At 40.9% G+C, this 17905-nt stretch overlaps 1 protein-coding gene across 1 annotated transcript in view; it reads left to right on the forward strand.

Annotated features, from left to right (window-relative positions):
* The window catches only part of aldh1l2 (aldehyde dehydrogenase 1 family, member L2), a 67796-nt gene that overhangs the window by 30300 nt on the left and 19591 nt on the right, over positions 1 to 17905 (forward strand). Inside the window, exons 7-15 of the mRNA XM_033614698.2 lie at positions 5955 to 6089; positions 6320 to 6445; positions 6582 to 6673; positions 10406 to 10553; positions 12156 to 12275; positions 12422 to 12549; positions 12957 to 13107; positions 15698 to 15768; positions 17749 to 17854. Coding sequence (XP_033470589.1) covers positions 5955 to 6089; positions 6320 to 6445; positions 6582 to 6673; positions 10406 to 10553; positions 12156 to 12275; positions 12422 to 12549; positions 12957 to 13107; positions 15698 to 15768; positions 17749 to 17854 — 1077 coding nt within the window. The remainder of the gene's footprint in view (positions 1 to 5954; positions 6090 to 6319; positions 6446 to 6581; positions 6674 to 10405; positions 10554 to 12155; positions 12276 to 12421; positions 12550 to 12956; positions 13108 to 15697; positions 15769 to 17748; positions 17855 to 17905) is intronic.

Genomic DNA, 17905 nt, shown 5'->3' on the forward strand with positions numbered 1-17905 from the left:
TGCGACTCCACTTGGGGACACATTTAAAGTTTTTGCAATTTTCCGGACTGACTGACCTTCATTTCTTAAAGTAATGATGGCCACTCGTTTTTCTTTAGTTAGCTGATTGGTTCTTGCCATAATATGAATTTTAACAGTTGTCCAATAGGGCTGTCGGCTGTGTATTAACCTGACTTCTGCACAACACAACTGATGGTCCCAACCCCATTGATAAAGCAAGAAATTCCACTAATTAACCCTGATAAGGCACACCTGTGAAGTGGAAACCATTTCAGGTGACTACCTCTTGAAGCTCATGGAGAGAATGCCAAGAGTGTGCAAAGCAGTAATCAGAGCAAAGGGTGGCTATTTTGAAGAAACTAGAATATAAAACATGTTTTCAGTTATTTCACCTTTTTTTGTTAAGTACATAACTCCACATGTGTTCATTCATAGTTTTGATGCCTTCAGTGAGAATCTACAATGTAAATAGTCATGAAAATAAAGAAAACGCATTGAATGAGAAGGTGTGTCCAAACTTTTGGCCTGTACTGTATATTTGTACCGTATGCAAACATACAAGTCACTGTATCCTCCACAATAAGTTCCTACAAATGCTTCACAATAAAAGCCTATTTACAAAACAGAGGTATTCTCTCAGCCGAGGTTGTAAGGGGCTTTTAATTTGAAACAGATTCAGGAAGTGTTGAGTTTGAAATGACAGCGCGATGCATTAACTTTAACAACTGGAGCGGATAAAAAGTAAAAATATAAAAACACAGAGGGATTAATAAATAACGGCCCGTCTATAATGTAGTCTGTTTCAAATGAAATTTCCTGTGCAAAATAAATACACTCGTGAGGTGCACGGCCAAAAACAGTGAAAAAGGGAAAAACGCCAGCACTCTCAAATGTCCTTTTAGTAAGTTTAATCACCCAGCTTGGATGGCAGTACCAGTACACAACAGACATTTCGACAGAAAGTCTTCTTCAGTGTGTAACTATGATTACGGAAGTGGCGTTTAAGTACGCTCGAAGCAATCAGAGCAGATGTGTGAAAAAAATACTAAACACTTCGGCCATAAAATGTAGTATCAACTCACAGGCAGAAAATAAACAATAAACAATCTGAGTATGTCACAGCTAATAGCAGTAGATGCACCAAAAACATATACATATGCATAATATACTCTGTTCATACAAAAAGGCACTTTGAACAACAGTAAAAGCTATGTGCACGAGGGGGCAGAGTAAGACCGCTAGGCTGAAGAACAGCTTTTTCCCGGATGCTGTGAGACTATTGAATTGTTCCACATTGCCACACCTCTGAATTGCAGACTGCACTGCACTTTACTGACTGTATTTTCAAGCTGTTGCACTTTTCTGTATGCTGCTACTGCCACTGCCACTACTGACTTAATGTGTTTTATTTATCTCTTTATAGCTCTTAGGTTATCATTTATTAGTATTTATTTATTTTTTAATCATAGTACTGAGTCCTGAGTACTGTATTTCGTTCCTTCATGTTCCTTCATGGTGTGAATGACAATAAAGATCTATCTATCTATCTATCTATCTATCTATCTATCTAACTGTCCCTCAATTACCAATCAGATCACAAGTGTACATACAGAAAGGCTGACGGTGCATACATGGATGACTTGTTAGTGGAACCTATATTAACTCAGTGACTTTTTGCACTTTATGTTTTCACTGTGCTCTTATGATCTGAATGTTAACTGAGGAGTGAATACTTCTGTGAAGTTTTTTTTCTGTATTTCTTTCCCGACTGTTATTTATGGTATAAAGATGCAGATCTGTTGTACTTTATTTATTTTACTGTGCACTCATGATCTGATAAGTAAGGGACAGTGACCGAATGTCTTTGTACACTCTGTTTATTTCTATTGTATATTTACAATTGTCTCTTAAACGAGGGACAGTTACTGTAGAGTGTCTCTATGCACTTTATTTACTGTACTTTGCACTCATGATCTGATTGTTAATTGAGGGACAGCTACTCAGTGACTTTTTCGTACTTTATTCTTCTTACTCTGCACTTGTGATCTGATTGTTAATTGAGGGACAGTTACTCAGTGACTTTATGCAAGTCTTTTCCTGTGCATTTATGATCTGATTGTTAACTGAGAATTTGGTACTTACTCTGCCCCCTTATGCACATACCTTTGCTGTTTGCTGTGCCTTTCTGTATGCGCACTTGTGATCTGATTGGTAATTGAGGGACGGTTACTCAATGACTTTATGCAGTTCTTTTCCTGTGCATTTATGATCTGATTGGTAATTGAGATTTTGGGACTTACTCTGCCCCCTCGTGCACATAGTTTTTACTGTTGTTCACAGTGCCTTTTTGTATGAACAGAGTATATTATGCCTATGTATATCTGTTTTCGGTGCATCTACTGCTATTAGCTGTGACATACTCAGATTGTTTATTGTTTATTCTCTGCCTGTGAGTTGGTACTACATTTTATGGCGGAAGTGTTTAGTATTTTTTTCACACACCTGCTCTGATTGCTTCGAGCGTACTTAAACGCCACTTCCGTAACCATAGTTGCACACTGAAGAAGACTTTCTGTCGAAACGTCTGTTGTGTACTGCAGCCAAAATATCCACAAATCAGGAAAACAATGATTTCCCGGAGTTCCTTACCCTCCGAGCAGAAAACGAGATCAGCCGCTATATATGAGAGACGGTAAATGATGGTTATTGCCATGTTATGCCATTGTTATTGTATAGAAAGCATTGCAGGAGTACGTTATATGTTGCACTAAAGGCCAATGCTGTTGTGTAACATGTCTGCCCAGCCTACCTCTTTTGCTTTTGCAGTGCCAGCATGCTGTCTAAAATCACACATTGGAGCAGCATGTTGTTGTTGTTTGGTCCTATGGAAAAATTTAAAAGCGGCATAAAGATGGGACTTTGTAACAGCTTTATAGTGCTCTGTGTAAAAAGGGCTGATGCTTCTTACCCCCCTTCTTTCAGCCCTCTTTGCCGGACCACATTCATTTTTTTCAGACAGACAGACAAACACCTGGCAATATACTCAAAACCACTTGTGTGGTAGTTACAACTATGTCACTAGAACCACATTTAGCCTTGATCACACACACACACACACACACACACACACTCAAACACACACACTCACACTCACAAGGTGAAAGCAATACCAGTCATTGCTTTGTGGTAACAGCTGGTAAGGAAGGAAGGAAGAAGCTTCTTGTCAACACACATGAAGTAACAGTTGCAGTTACCAAGTTGTCTCTAAACACATGAGCAGTACAGCACCTGTTGCTTCACTAAAAACATGCACAGCTATCAGGCAATAATATTTAGTTGAATTTAGGTTGTGATGTTGGATGACCAAATTTCAATTTGATGTAGAATACTGACCACAGATGATGTTGACATTTTGTTGGTTTTGTCATTAACCAAAATCCAACATCTTCCAAGTGTCACATGCCAACATCATCTTAACGTAGAAAACTATATTACTAAAATATTGTCAACCTGGTTTGTCATTCCAACCAAAATTAAACATCTTTCTGACATTTTTTCAATGGCGAAAATGACACGATGATGAGCTAAAAATTTATCCTGATAATAGAACTAAGATGAAATCTATGTTTCATTTTTATAGACAAGACATGGCGAAGATGTTAGTGGTGGACTTTCACAAATTGAAAGCCAAGAACCACTGTGTTTGTAATTATCTTAAAATGCTTAACGAGCGGCAGGCTGGTATACTCTAGTAAATAGTCTGCACCAGGATGTTTTGCTAGCCAGCAAAAGCACTCACACAGGAGCAGCGTCAGCCATTGGTGTGAGTTGTGAGCTATAATTCAACAGTAAATAATCAGCCATGTGTGTCTGACTGTGGATGGTGGAGCTACTGAATGGATTTGTGGAGTTTGTTAGTTACAGTGGTGGCTGTTAGCAGTTAGCTTCGTACGTTAGCTGCTGAACAGCAGCGGAGCAAGCAGCCACCAGCCACCTGACTTCACATCTGTTGATCCCTGCAGGACTCCACTCAGTCCAGACTGTTTCAGGAAGGTTTATGGGTTGATGCAGTTTTACAGGCAGGTAGGAGGCTCAGTTATCTGTGAGTGTAGCTGTGTTGTAAGTAAACAGTCTGAAACTCAACCAAAAGTTGAGTAAAATGTCATGAATTTGAATTTGTGGGGCATCGGTAGTGTAGTGGATAGTGCCAGCGCCCCATGTACAGAGGCGATGCCTCGCTGCAGCGGTCACAGGTTTGACTCCGGCTTGCAACCATTTCTGCATGTCACCCCTCCCCCCCCCCCCAGAGGTGTTTAGCACTTGTTGGCCCCTTTGCCTTCACGCTGCGGTCCAGCTCACCCCAAACCGTCTCGATTGGGTTCAGGTCCGGTGACTGTGGAGGCCAGGTCATCTGCCGCAGCACTCCATCACTCTCCTTCTTGGTCAAATAGCCCTTACACAGCCTGGAGGTGTGTTTGGGGTCATTGTCCTGTTGAAAAATAAATGATCGTCCAACTAAACGCAAACCGGATGGGATGGCATGTCGCTGCAGGATGCTGTGGTAGCCATGCTGGTTCAGTGTGCCTTCAATTTTGAATAAATCCCCAACAGTGTCACCAGCAAAACACCCCCACACCATCACACCTCCTCCTCCATTCTTCACAGTGGGAACCAGGCATGTGGAATCCATCCGTTCACCTTTTCTGCGTCTCACAAAGACACGGCGGTTGGAACCAAAGATCTCAAATTTGGACTCATCAGACCAAAGCACAGATTTCCACTGGTCTAATGTCCATTCCTTGTGTTTCTTGGCCCAAACAAATCTCTTCTGCTTGTTGCCTCTCCTTAGCAGTGGTTTCCTAGCAGCTATTTGACCATGAAGGCCTGATTGGCGCAGTCTCCTCTTAACAGTTGTTCTAGAGATGGGTCTGCTGCTAGAACTCTGTGTGGCATTCATCTGGTCTCTGATCTGAGCTGCTGTTAACTTGCGATTTCTGAGGCTGGTGACTCGGATGAACTTATCCTCAGAAGCAGAGGTGACTCTTGGTCTTCCTTTCCTGGGTCGGTCCTCGTGTGCCAGTTTCGTTGTAGCGCTTGATGGTTTTTGCGACTCCACTTGGGGACACATTTAAAGTTTTTGCAATTTTCTGGACTGACTGACCTTCATTTCTTAAAGTAATGATGGCCACTCATTTTTCTTTAGTTAGCTGATTGGTTCTTGCCATAATATGAATTTTAACAGTTGTCCAATAGGGCTGTCGGCTGTGTATTAACCTGACTTCTGCACAACACAACTGATGGTCCCAACCCCATTGATAAAGCAAGAAATTCCACTAATTAACCCTGATAAGGCACACCTGTGAGGTGGAAACCATTTCAGGTGACTACCTCTTGAAGCTCATGGAGAGAATGCCAAGAGTGTGCAAAGCAGTAATCAGAGCAAAGGGTGGCTATTTTGAAGAAACTAGAATATAAAACATGTTTTCAGTTATTTCACCTTTTTTTGTTAAGTACATAACTCCACATGTGTTCATTCATAGTTTTGATGCCTTCAGTGAGAATCTACAATGTAAATAGTCATGAAAATAAAGAAAACGCATTGAATGAGAAGGTGTGTCCAAACTTTTGGCCTGTACTGTACATCAAGTACATCCCATAGGCTGCTCTAACATGCACCTTGATCACCTTGATTGTACATAGGTTTAGAGTATCTTCTAGAGTGTCTTGTCTTTTAGTTATACTGCATACTAGTTACTTGCATATATTGTTTTTATTCTATTATTATTATTCCAATTTAGCTTTCTTTTAGCTTTAAAATTGTATGACATTAATACTAGGTGAGAGGGAAACAGCATTTCGATTCTCTGTATGTCCTGCACATATAGCAATTGACAATAAAAACCTTTGAACCTTTTGAACTTTTTTTTAATGCTTCTCTGTATGTTCTCCCTCAGTCTGTCACCCTGTATGGCTCGTCCATGTTGGGGGAGTCTGTACCGGCCGGTCAGCCTCTGGAGATAGAGGGGGCATCCCAGCCCTGTGTGGTCACCAAAAATGGGCTTGTGCTGTATGGAACCGACGGGAAAGCTGTGAGTGTTTTGTAGTTTGTTGTACTACAAATCAAATATTGAGAGCAAACAAAAACAGAGCTGGACTAGTGTGGCAATGCTCTGTTGGCTCTCTGTCTGCTGCACTCCAGATGCAGTTGGTTTTAAGGCTGTGAGGTTATTCAAAAGACCTGGAAATGAGTCAGATACAGTATGCATTACCTTCTCTGGCCTCATCCCTGTATTTGATCCATCGTGTGTTTGGTCCACAGCTCCTGGTGAAGAACCTGCAATTTGAAGACGGGAAGATGATCCCTGCTTCTAAATACTTCTCCTCTGGGGAAAGCTCCAGTGTGGAGCTGACTGATGATGAAAAGAAGATGGCAGAAGAGATCAGGGCAAGTTACTGGTGGTGGACAACAATGTTTGGCTGTCTGTGGACCACATTTGTTCATCTGGACTTTTCAGACCTTTTTAAGCTGGTATTCGTCTCAAAACAGTGCTGCTGATTGTGAATTCTTTCATTTATCACAGAACATCTGGCAGGGCATCCTCAGCAACATCCCAGCCATTGAGGACTCCACAGACTTCTTCAAGTCTGGAGCCGCCTCTATGGATGTGGTCAGGTGAGAGAGGAGGCCAATACAGAGATTGGTTGAACAGATAAGCAAATAATGGTTTTCTTTCTAATATCCTTTATCATTTCTATCAGTAATACAGTCTATACTTATAGATTCTGACACAATGTCAGTTTGTTAGCTGGAGGCAAAACACGACTCACCACCACAGGGCTGTAGGCTACACAGGAGTCTTAAAATGTTGTCTTGTTGTGTTATTGGGAGCCAGAATAGTAGGAGTCATGGCTTGAAACTTTTAGCAAATACCACCCGACACTGCCCGTCAACAAAAACAAAGACAACCATGGTTAAATGAGATAAGACGAAAGGACTGGACGGAGGCGATTATCAAAAATGCTCACATGTGCAGCACACACACTTCATATCAGGTTAGGGGAAAAAGTATTTCCTGTTCTAGGGATGAATAACGTTATGTGTATTAAGGGTTATCATGTCCACATAATCAGAAATTGGGGAGGTATTAAGAGGAATGTTGGATTTCTCCGTAACGCTAACTTTTTAGAACATTAGCTAACATTGAGTGTGTTTACATGGACAATTTATTTCCCTTTTCATTCGGAATGAAAGTTCATTCCTATTAAAAGTGATCTTGTAAACACCTAATTCAGAATGAAAATGGCCAATGTGATTGAAAATTCAATCCGATGTAAGGGGCTGGAATATTCTATTTCTAATTCCGAATGAAAGAATTTCTCGCACTTGTATACACTCATTCCTCTTTGAGTTCATTACGGTCTTTCTGTGCATGCTCGTTTCCTTGCCCTTCTGGCGCGATGACGTATATAGCGCGCATAGCAACAGGCTGAGATAGAGCAGTCGGACTCGTTGCACTCACCGGTTTCCATTCGCCACAGCACAGTCTTCTATCTCCCTTCTTCGACCTTCTACGTCCCTTCTCCTCCACAACAGACGAAGCATTAGCAGAACAAGGTTGTTGTCATACTGCTCCTTCAAGAATATAAGCAAAACAAGCCCAAAAAAGGCACTAAGAACGGCGTCATCAAGCATCTTGGAGCAAGGACTATAGTGTTTTCTTCCGGTAAACGTAAACACGTAACATCCGCCCCGCCCCCTATCCAATCAGAAACCTTCCCTGCCCCAAACCTTGCACGGACCCGAATACAGGCGATTAAAAGGCGATTAAACTGATCTCCCGTGTAAACCCTCATTCTGAATGAATATTTCCCATGTAAACTACCTGGAAAGACTTTAATTCCGAATGATTTCATTCAGATTTATTTCATTCTGAATGAGAAGCCATCATGCAAACAAACAATAGCAAAACAAACTGGAGGAAACTGTTGAAGTGTCATCCTCCTTTGAAAGACTGGCATAGTAATCAACCACAAAGTTGGCCGTCCCACCTTCAGCAATCCTGTTAAATCATCCAGCCACTGTATGAGAGCATAGGGGTCGGCCAGTCTGGTCCTGTTGGTCAGTGTTTACTTTTTCAAGTAACACTGGCGGCCCCCGGAGAGTGAGTGACCTGACATGGTATGTTGGTAAATTCAGTCTGACGCTCTACACTAAAATGAGAGCCCTGTTGGTCAAAGAAACGGAGCTTCATATTTCTATATGAATTAACGAGCAGTTAAGTTTATCACACATTTACTCCACTCGGTGCTCTTGCTGCTCTGTCTCCACAGACAGTGCGCTGCTCTGGATGACCGACCGCTAGATTCAGACAGTGCTCTGAATTTACGAACAGTACACAGTGCGCTCCGACACTTGGATGAGTATTTCTGAATGCACCACTTGTAAAATCTCCTACAATTGCCTAACACAAGCCAAAAGAACTCGCTAGCTAGCACTTAGTCTCGCCACCAGACAAAGCAACGCCTCTTGCATTTTTGAAAAGGACACGCTCTCCCAGAAATGTGCGCTCCCCCTTTTCTCTTTCCGCAAGGAAACAAACACACAGAGAGCTTGAAAATGGATGCTGAGAGATTTAACTCCGTTTTATCAAATGTGTGCTCAGTCCACAAGATTGTGGAAATAAAGGATTTACAGCAACTTGAGCCATTTTGTACCACTACACGTGTTTCTAGTTGGACTATGTTTACGAGCACAAGAGTTCAGCGAGCCACCGAAGGACCGCCCTGCTGATTTACTATTGGTTCTGCAACGTAGGGAGGTTTTTTAAACTCTGAAATTGTATCCGCCCATCTAAACACAAAATCAGGGAGAAAGTCATCAGTCTTTAGTTAAGCAAAGCGTCTAAAGACTGACTTATGAGTCTAGTTAGCACTAGCTAATGTCTGTGGAGAATTGTTTTGCATCCAGCTAAGCCCCACCCACCAAAAAAAGACTGTCGCCATCTTTGAAAATCCAACAAAAGGCCACAACATTAAGGCGGAATGAAAATAAATGTATACCATCATCAGTAACTATAAAAACATTATTTTGGATTATTTTCTCGAAGGGACAGTTTTTTTGTCTTACCTGTAGTGCTCTTTATCAGTCCAGATAGTTTTGGTGTGAGCTCCTAAGTGTTGGAGCTATTGGCTGTAGAGATGTCTGCCTTCTCACCAATATAATACAACTAGATGGCACTCGGCCTGTGGTGCTTAAAGCGCCAAACAAATACATTTGAATAACTAAATCAAAAATGTCACTCTAAAGAAATGATGACCTGGTTAGTCAAGATAATCCACAGACCTTTTTGTGAGCAGTTTTGTGTAGGATGTTACAGCTCAGCCGGGGAGGACGCCATTAATGTTTACATCTCACACTGTCACGAGCATGAGCCTCTTGTCCTTCGATAGATTCAAGCCAAGAGAGTAGGTGAAAGGTGGGCTATTGCATGCAATGTTTCTGTAAGTTATTAAAATCTAACTTGTGATATTTTCAAGTAAGCTTACCTGTACCCACCCTTTGGGCTGGGTATCAGTACTTGCAATGTATCTTTTTTGTATCCACATCTAGAAGAAAAAAGTATTTGCATGGTTTTGCTTGCTGCTACTCACCACTAGCTGTCTTCGATTTGATGCAATGTGGGATTGGCCCACTACCACAGCAGCTACAAATCATACAGTCTGTGGTGGGATGAAGTAGAACGCAGTTGGCAATCTGAAATGCCACCAAACCGTTCAGTATGGCTATCCAACACACCTGTGGCCTCTTAAAAAAATAAATGCATAAAATGTGGATGGATTATATTAAATAAAGTACCTTTTTTTATAGCAGCATCACTATAAGGTTCCTGGTACTGTAATTAATTAAATGATACCCAGCCCTACCTGCCCTGTGGGTTGTGAGTCGACCAGCACATCACTACTACTCGCTAATAATAAGCTAATAGATGGATTAATACGTCTTTACTATCCACAGGTCAATTGCACATATTTGTGGTTGGTAAATCCATATGAATTTATTTCTATCTCAGTTGTTTTGGGGGCTGCTTCAATATAGCAGAAGAAAAACTCATAATCACTTATATCATAATTACTGGAACACATTTTTTCATCCTTTCATTTTCAATACATTATATTCTGCTGTCTGAATGCAATGCTGTGCCGTATGTGGTCTGCAGGCCACCAGTTGACGATTGCAATATTAAGGACTGGGACTGTAACGCAACAAAAAAAAATAATAAAATGGGATTAGGGAATTTTATGAACAAATAATACAAAGTCAGACAAATAAAAACTGTAAGCCTATAAATTATTATAAACCCTGTAGGAACAGCTACTGATGAAGCTCTGTTGTCTCTGTTTCCAGGCTGGTGGAGGAGGTGAAGCAGAAGTGCGTGGGCGTCCAGCTGCAGAATGAAGACGTGTACATGGCTACCACCTTCAAGGACTTCATCCAGATGTTTGTTCGCAAGTTGAGAGGAGAGGACCAGGAGGAGGAGCTGGTCATCGACTATGTGAGTCCCCCATTCCCCCTGTGAATCCCAACTGAGTCCGAAGGTTTGTGGGGGCAGAAAAACCGTGATCTGATATTATTCTGCACGCAGCATGAGTCAGCAGACATCAGTGTATAGTGAAAGAAGTTGTTTTCCTCACTAAGCAGATTTATAGTTGTGCGTTGGCTCTACGCAGAGCTTAGGCTGTAGCCAACACCATTGCAAGCATTTATACTTTTGCAGTGGTGTGTCTGTGTTGCTTTGCATTTACAACTCCAAAACACAAGCTGGCGGCGGGGTTTCTGTGAAGTGCTATAAAGTTTGATTGATTCAAACACACATTAAACATGGCTTAATAGAGACAACTTTAAACAGAAGAACACACACCTGCTTTATTATAACTCACAGGATTCACAGACAAAACTCTTGTCTTTTGCTGGACACATTTTCCCCATAAATACAACATGCTAATGTTATTAGCACAAGCCTATGGCATTTTACATTGTATACATTAGCCTAGTAGCTAGCAGAAATGTCCTCCACCCATGTGAAGCCAAGAACAACAGCAACATGTAACAAAGGTTACATTACAAAATTCGGCTCCGTTGCAACTCACAAGGTTCATTGACAAAACAACTCTCTTTTACTTAACACGTTTTCCCCACAAATAAAACATGCTAATGTTATTATGACATTTTACATTGTTTAAATTACCCCAGTGGCTAGTGGGGTTTTCCTCTAATAATAATATGAAGCCAGGATCAATCACACAAGACTTAAAATTCTATTTTGTGGGGGCTTTATTGTCTTAACAATTTATTGTTTATCTGTGAAATTAAAGTAAATAAAATCTTCGTTTCTTCCAAGGGAAATGGTTTTCAGTTTACAAAAATAAACAGGAGACCCGTGTTGCCACCACGTGGGGTTACATTTCTCGGGAAGTGCATGTCAGGCTACGGCTTACACTATGGCATAGGGTACATGTCTACACAGAGCCTACGCCACAGGTACGGCATTGATTTGACAAAGAAGTACAAATCTTGAATAAGTGGTTAAGGGTGTGCAGCCTGTCGCCTGCAACTCCTCATCTGACAGCTCACTGAGGCTGCTGCTGACTGTCCCTGTCTCCCTGCAATATTTCAGACTTACCCACTGTCAGAAAATGCCCCAAATTACTGTTGTTTTGTTTTGTAGATGCGTTTATGATGAACAATGGCTCACTGAAAATACATTGCATTTCCTGTGACCCCATCATAATAAAAGTCATGTTTAGTTACATACATTTAATGTGAGGCTGGAAATGTTGGGTTTGCATTAACAGTAACTTATTACAGCATATTTCCCACCAATGTGAATGAATGAATGAATGAATGAATGAATTTATTTATTTTGAACATAAAAAAATAAAATTTAAAAACAGAAAACGGAATACAAACCACAGACATCCAGTTCATAATACTGCAAGTATATGAATACTGCATTATTTTCGTCAGTGAGTTTTGAGATTACTTTAAAGTTAGATACTTTCATTTAAAATTATATTATTATAAATATTTTTCATCACACGTGTTTGGGGTTGGCTGATGTGTGATTGCTGTACTGTCACTGCTGTATTGTATGCAGGCAACCAAAGACGTGAACAACATGACAGTAAAAATGCCACACCAGTGTTTCATTAATGGCAAGTTTGAGGATGCAGAAAACGGCAAGACCTACGGTACCATCAACCCTACTGATGGATCAGTGAGTCACAGGAATACCCCCCCACACACACACACACACACACACACACACACACACATACATGCACAGGAGGTTTTGTCTGAGGAATCGTTTGTTGCACTTGTATTGATTATTTGAGTGTGTGTGACCATTGCGTCTTTGACCAGGTGATCTGTAAAGTGTCCTATGCCTCAGTGGGGGATGTAGACCTGGCAGTAGCAGCTGCCAAAGAAGCTTATGATAATGGACCCTGGGGCAGGATGAACCCTAGAGACAGAGGAAGCCTGCTTTACAGGTGAGTAGCTCCACCTAGAGGACTACAGTGGGATTGCATGATTACAAAAACCACTCCAGTCCAGATTCTACAAGGCCAGAAACACACGCCAAACAACCATGACTAAATGACATGTTTTTTTTTATGCTACAGCACACAGGCTTGCTGTACTCTCTTTTTCAAAATCAGCATCCTTAGCAAATAAAAATACTCCAGGAAAATGTTTACCGCTAATATCAATTTACAGGCTAGACAGCTAATTAGCTGGTCAGCTGACTTTCCTTATTTCTGTACAGCCAATCAAATGTTGCATGAAGCTGTAACGTCAGCATCCGATCATAGTTAGAGCAGACAGTCACACTGACCGGCAGTCTCAGCCATCTTAAATACATCCCCACACTCTGTCCCCTCTGACCTTCTCCCTCCAGGCTTGCAGACCTGATGGAGGAACACCAGGAGGAGCTGGCCACTATCGAGTCCATCGACTCAGGAGCTGTGTACACTCTGGCCCTCAAGACACACGTAGGCATGTCCATCCAGACCTTCCGGTACTTTGCCGGCTGGTGTGACAAAATCCAGGTAGGTTAAAGGAATACTTCACCTGCGCAAACTGACCATTTTTGTATCAATTAATGAATGCGTGTTATGTTGAATTTGTGATTTCTTTTTTTTTGCCTCCATGGTGAATGGAGAATCCAAAAAAGGTGAACATCTTCATGAACTGAAGTAAACGGGGACCACATTGAACTATATCAAAACATCAGTTTACAAATTCTCACTCGTGCAGTATAGTGCAAGTCTTATTTATCCAGTCGTATGCTCAATACTTCCCAGACACATGCATTTTCACTAGGAGGTTGGCATCAGCAGACCTAAGAGTGTGGGAGGGAGTGTGCCAGTGGAGGAGCTTAGACAGGTAGGGGTAGGCCAGGTTGTGGAGAGCTTTGTAAGTGACGATGAGGAGTTTGAAGTTTATGTTTTTAGTGTTTATGCTGATGAACTGATATCTGTGGGAGAGGTAGGATTTGAGCCAGGAGAGTGCAGTGCCGGTGATGCTGAGAGCGGTTTCAAGGTGGTAAATGGATGGTAAATGGATCTGCATTTGTATAGCGCCTTTCTAGTCATCTAGTGACCACTCAAAGCGCTTTTTACACATTCACCCATTCACACACACATTCATACACTGGTGGCCTACCATACAAGGTGCCACCTGCTACTCAGTTTTACCACACTCACACACCGATGGAACAGCCATTGGGAGCAATTTGGGGTTCAGTATCTTGCTCAAGGATACTTCGACATGCAGCCTGGAGGAGCCCGGGATCTTGATTGACTGATTGATTGATTGATTGATTGATTGATTTGAGTTGTGAAGCAGCTGAACAGCACGTTACAGTAGATAGATAGATAGTGATAGAAAGGGGAGGTTGGAGATAGGTCTGTAGTTGTTTGGGAAGTCAGGATTGAGTAGTGGCCAGGTCTCTGTGGATAGTATCAACTTTGTCTTGGACAAATGACAAAAAAGAGGTGCATTTTTTGACTGTGAAGGATTGGGAACAGTTGTTGAGGGGGTTGAGGAGTTTGTTGATTGTGGTGAAAAGTTCTTTGGGGTTTCCGGAGCCAGACTGTATGAGCTGAGAGTAACAGGTGGAACAGCCATATGACATCTTTATATTGTTGAAGGTGGTCTTTGTAGGCTTTAGAATGGACTGTTGGACCTGTTTTTGTGAAGAGTCTTTCTAGCTGACGGCCCCGGGTTTAATCTGGCTATATTCACCCTCTGTCTCGGCTCAGTTTATTGCATGTATCTTTAAAACCAACTCTTTTTACCATCAAACATCACCAATATAAGTTCCTGAACACAACCAGACACGTTCCAGCAGGAATATGATCCAAAATAAGGGAGAAATTAACAACAGCCACAGCCACGTTTACATGTTGACCTGACATTAGTATGTGGCTATGTACATTAGCAGTGTACTTGCAGCCTTGGGATGACTTTGTATAGGGGCTCTTTCTGTAGCGTGAAATGTCACCAAAAAAAGCTTCTAAACACAAGAAGAGAGAAGTTTACAACATTGGCAACCAAGATTACATGTTTCCCTGATGTCTGCATGTAACTCCATGTAGCAGTGTGGGCTACATAATGTAAACACTTGCAGTAGTGTACCTGGAGCAGATGGCCTTATAAAGAAATCAGGCACATTGCGATGTCATACTGTAGCAAGAGTAGAAAAAGCGTTCTCAGACACGTTTGGGGCTTATACTTTTAGGCGGAAGTGTTTTATATTGTAACCTTTCTAACCAAAACGTTTGTGTTTGGGAAGTAGTGAACACACGACTGGATTAATGAGACTTGGATTATACTGCTCGAGTTGTGTGAGAGTTTGAAAGCCGATGGGTTTTTTTCTTTTGTAATTTATTTTTTATTGGTAACATGCAACAAACATAGATTTCCATACATTGCTCTCAGATACAGTACACACGTATCATACATCGATGTTTGTCACAGATAGCCAAAGTATTTCTTTGAAACAAACAGTCTTTATAAATGAACAATTAGGCAGTGATCCTATTCTTTACCATATAGTCACTGTTCCTTGAATACAAAAGCAGGCCTAAGGGGTTTCACATAATTCACCCAGCCTTCCCATCGTGAAGCAAATGGTTCCATCTTATGATTAACAAATGCTGTTATTTTCTCCATATTGTGAATGTCCATTGTGATTTCTATGTATTCCATGTATTCAGAGTTGGGCTCTCCTGTGACATCCATTTCTTAGTTACAGCCTTTTTCCCAGCCACCAGCAGTATATTCATTAGATATTTATCCCTTCTCAACCATTCGTGAGGTATATGTCCAAAATACATGGTCTTACGAAAGCTGATGTTTTGATATAGTTTTTGCTGTTATTAGAAGTTGCCCAAATTAGTTTAAATTCATGAAGAATATTCACCTTTTTTGGATTATTTCCTCACCATGGAGGAATGAGAGAAACACATTGTTTTCTTTACGAATTCCAGGTAACACAGGGTGAGTAATTTATATACAAGTGATCATTTTATGGGTGAAGTGTTCTTTTAACACTCGGGCACCCACACCCTGCATTCTTATAAACAGTTGACACTGATCATAATATTAAAGGCACACATGGTTTCTTTGTTGCAGGGCAAGACAATCCCCATCAACCAAGCCAGGCCTAATCGCAACCTGACCTTCACAAAGAGAGAACCTCTAGGGTAAAAGCTGTGGATTTACTAAATGCTTTCTATATTTGAATATTGTCATTGAATTATACTGAACTGTTTGATCCAATCAACTGATGCGTGTCCATGTGCATATTTATGGGTCAAGCATGAAGGCCCAAAAGTTCAGTTTTTAAAAGGCCATGTTCCTTATACACTAAGTCTGATTGACTTAAAATGCAACACAGCTCAATGTGCTCTACTAAAAAGCCTCAATAACCATTTTGAATTTTTTGAAAAACACATTTTTTGTGGATCATCTTTGGATGAATTTCAATAATAATGTTAAATCATGTGTGTAAAATAATTCGAAGTAATCAATTGGTGGCGTCCCAATGCAATTTAGATTTTTTTGAAAAACACATTTTCGACATCACTTTCAAAACCGTAGGTCTGATTTGTACTTAATTTTCTGTGGATCATCATTAGACAAGGCTTACCAAAGGTTATCAAAATCTTTTTGGTAGTTTATTGTGTTTAGAAGATACTGACCAATGAACAGTATGGGGGGCGTGGCTTAGCATATAAATGGACCTAACTCCTTGGCCGTTGAGCTGATCATCACAAAACCTGCAGGAAATGTCCGTAAAAGTACTAGCAATATACTCTGTAAAAACTGGGGTGGCATAACACAAATTAGACTATAAATCAGACATTGTCCAATCACTACAAAACTTGTGGGATATGTTGAATTATAATGTTGAACCACGTGTGTGAATTTATTTTGAAATTGCTCAATAAGAGGTGCCACCAGTTGTTAACATTTGCATTGGCCTTTTGCAAAATTTACGTGCACCAACTCGGTGGCTATTTTTAACAAAGCCAAAATATACCCAAAATATGTATATATATGTGTGTCTTTCGGACCTGTGTGTATATGTGTGTCTTTCAGACCTGTGTGTAATTGACAGCAAGAGTGAAAAAATTGGATTTCCCCTCAGGGGGATTAATAAAGTATATAAAATTTAAAAAAAAATTAAATTAAATTGACCAATAAGAAGCAACAGTGTTGCTAAAGAAGAGCGTTGCCTGTTAAGGGTTTTTTGGGGGAGTTTTTCCTTATCCGCTGTGAGGGTCCTAAGGACAGAGGGATGACGTATCCCGTAAAGCCCTCTGAGGCAATTTGTGATATTGGGCTTTATAAATAAAATTGAATTGAAAATTGAAATTGAACAGAGATTTGGTTGTGAATAAATGGGCATCTGTCTGCTCATCATAAAATTTTAAGGTTATCTTTAATAAGATGTTTTAAACTGTGAAACATCTTGATCCTACCCAGCTTTCAAGTTTTGAAGGTCCATGCTGACTTGAACCCGAAATCGATGCTTGCAGCTTCACTTACTGTTCACTTATTGTGTTTTACTGACTGCAGAGCTGTGTGTGTTTATCATGCCTTCGTGCTGGCAATAGCCATGGCCGGAGGCATTTTTGGGTTGTGTGTCCATTCAAACGCGTTATCTCAAGTACAACTTGAGGGAATTTCTTCAGATTTTGCACGAATGTCCACTTGGACTCAACAATTACCTCATTGGATTGTGGTGGTCATAGGGCAAAGGTCAAGGTCACTATGACCTTGTCTGTGTAATTCTTGTGAATGTGGTATCTCAACAACACCTTGAGGGAATTTCTTCAATTCGACACAAATGTTCACTTGGACTCAACAATAAAGTGATTGGATTTCAGTGGTCAAAGGTCAAGGTCAGTGTGACCTTGCGTCTGTCCCATTTACACGAAGGTGATATCTCAAGAACACCTTTAGGGACAGCAGGAATAGAAGGGGAAACATCTGATCAGATACTGAATTGGTGTCACTAATCTTGTGCTGATTTTATAGATATTCTGTGCAGATAATATGTGTGAAGCATCCATGCATCCGTGTTTTCACAGACATGGATGTAAACTGTAAGAGAAACACGACTGGTGCGCTGAGGCATACAACCATGGGGTGGTAATTCTATGTTTTTTTTCTGTCAGTGTGTGTGCCATCATCATTCCATGGAACTATCCTCTCATGATGCTGGCATGGAAGAGTGCTGCCTGCCTCGCAGCTGGGAACACACTTGTTCTTAAACCAGCACAGGTGAGTACACATACAGTACAGGCCAAAAGTTTGGACACACCTTCTCATTCA

This window comes from Epinephelus lanceolatus, chromosome 23, assembly GCF_041903045.1.
Source record: "Epinephelus lanceolatus isolate andai-2023 chromosome 23, ASM4190304v1, whole genome shotgun sequence".
Lineage (NCBI taxonomy): Eukaryota > Metazoa > Chordata > Actinopteri > Perciformes > Serranidae > Epinephelus > Epinephelus lanceolatus.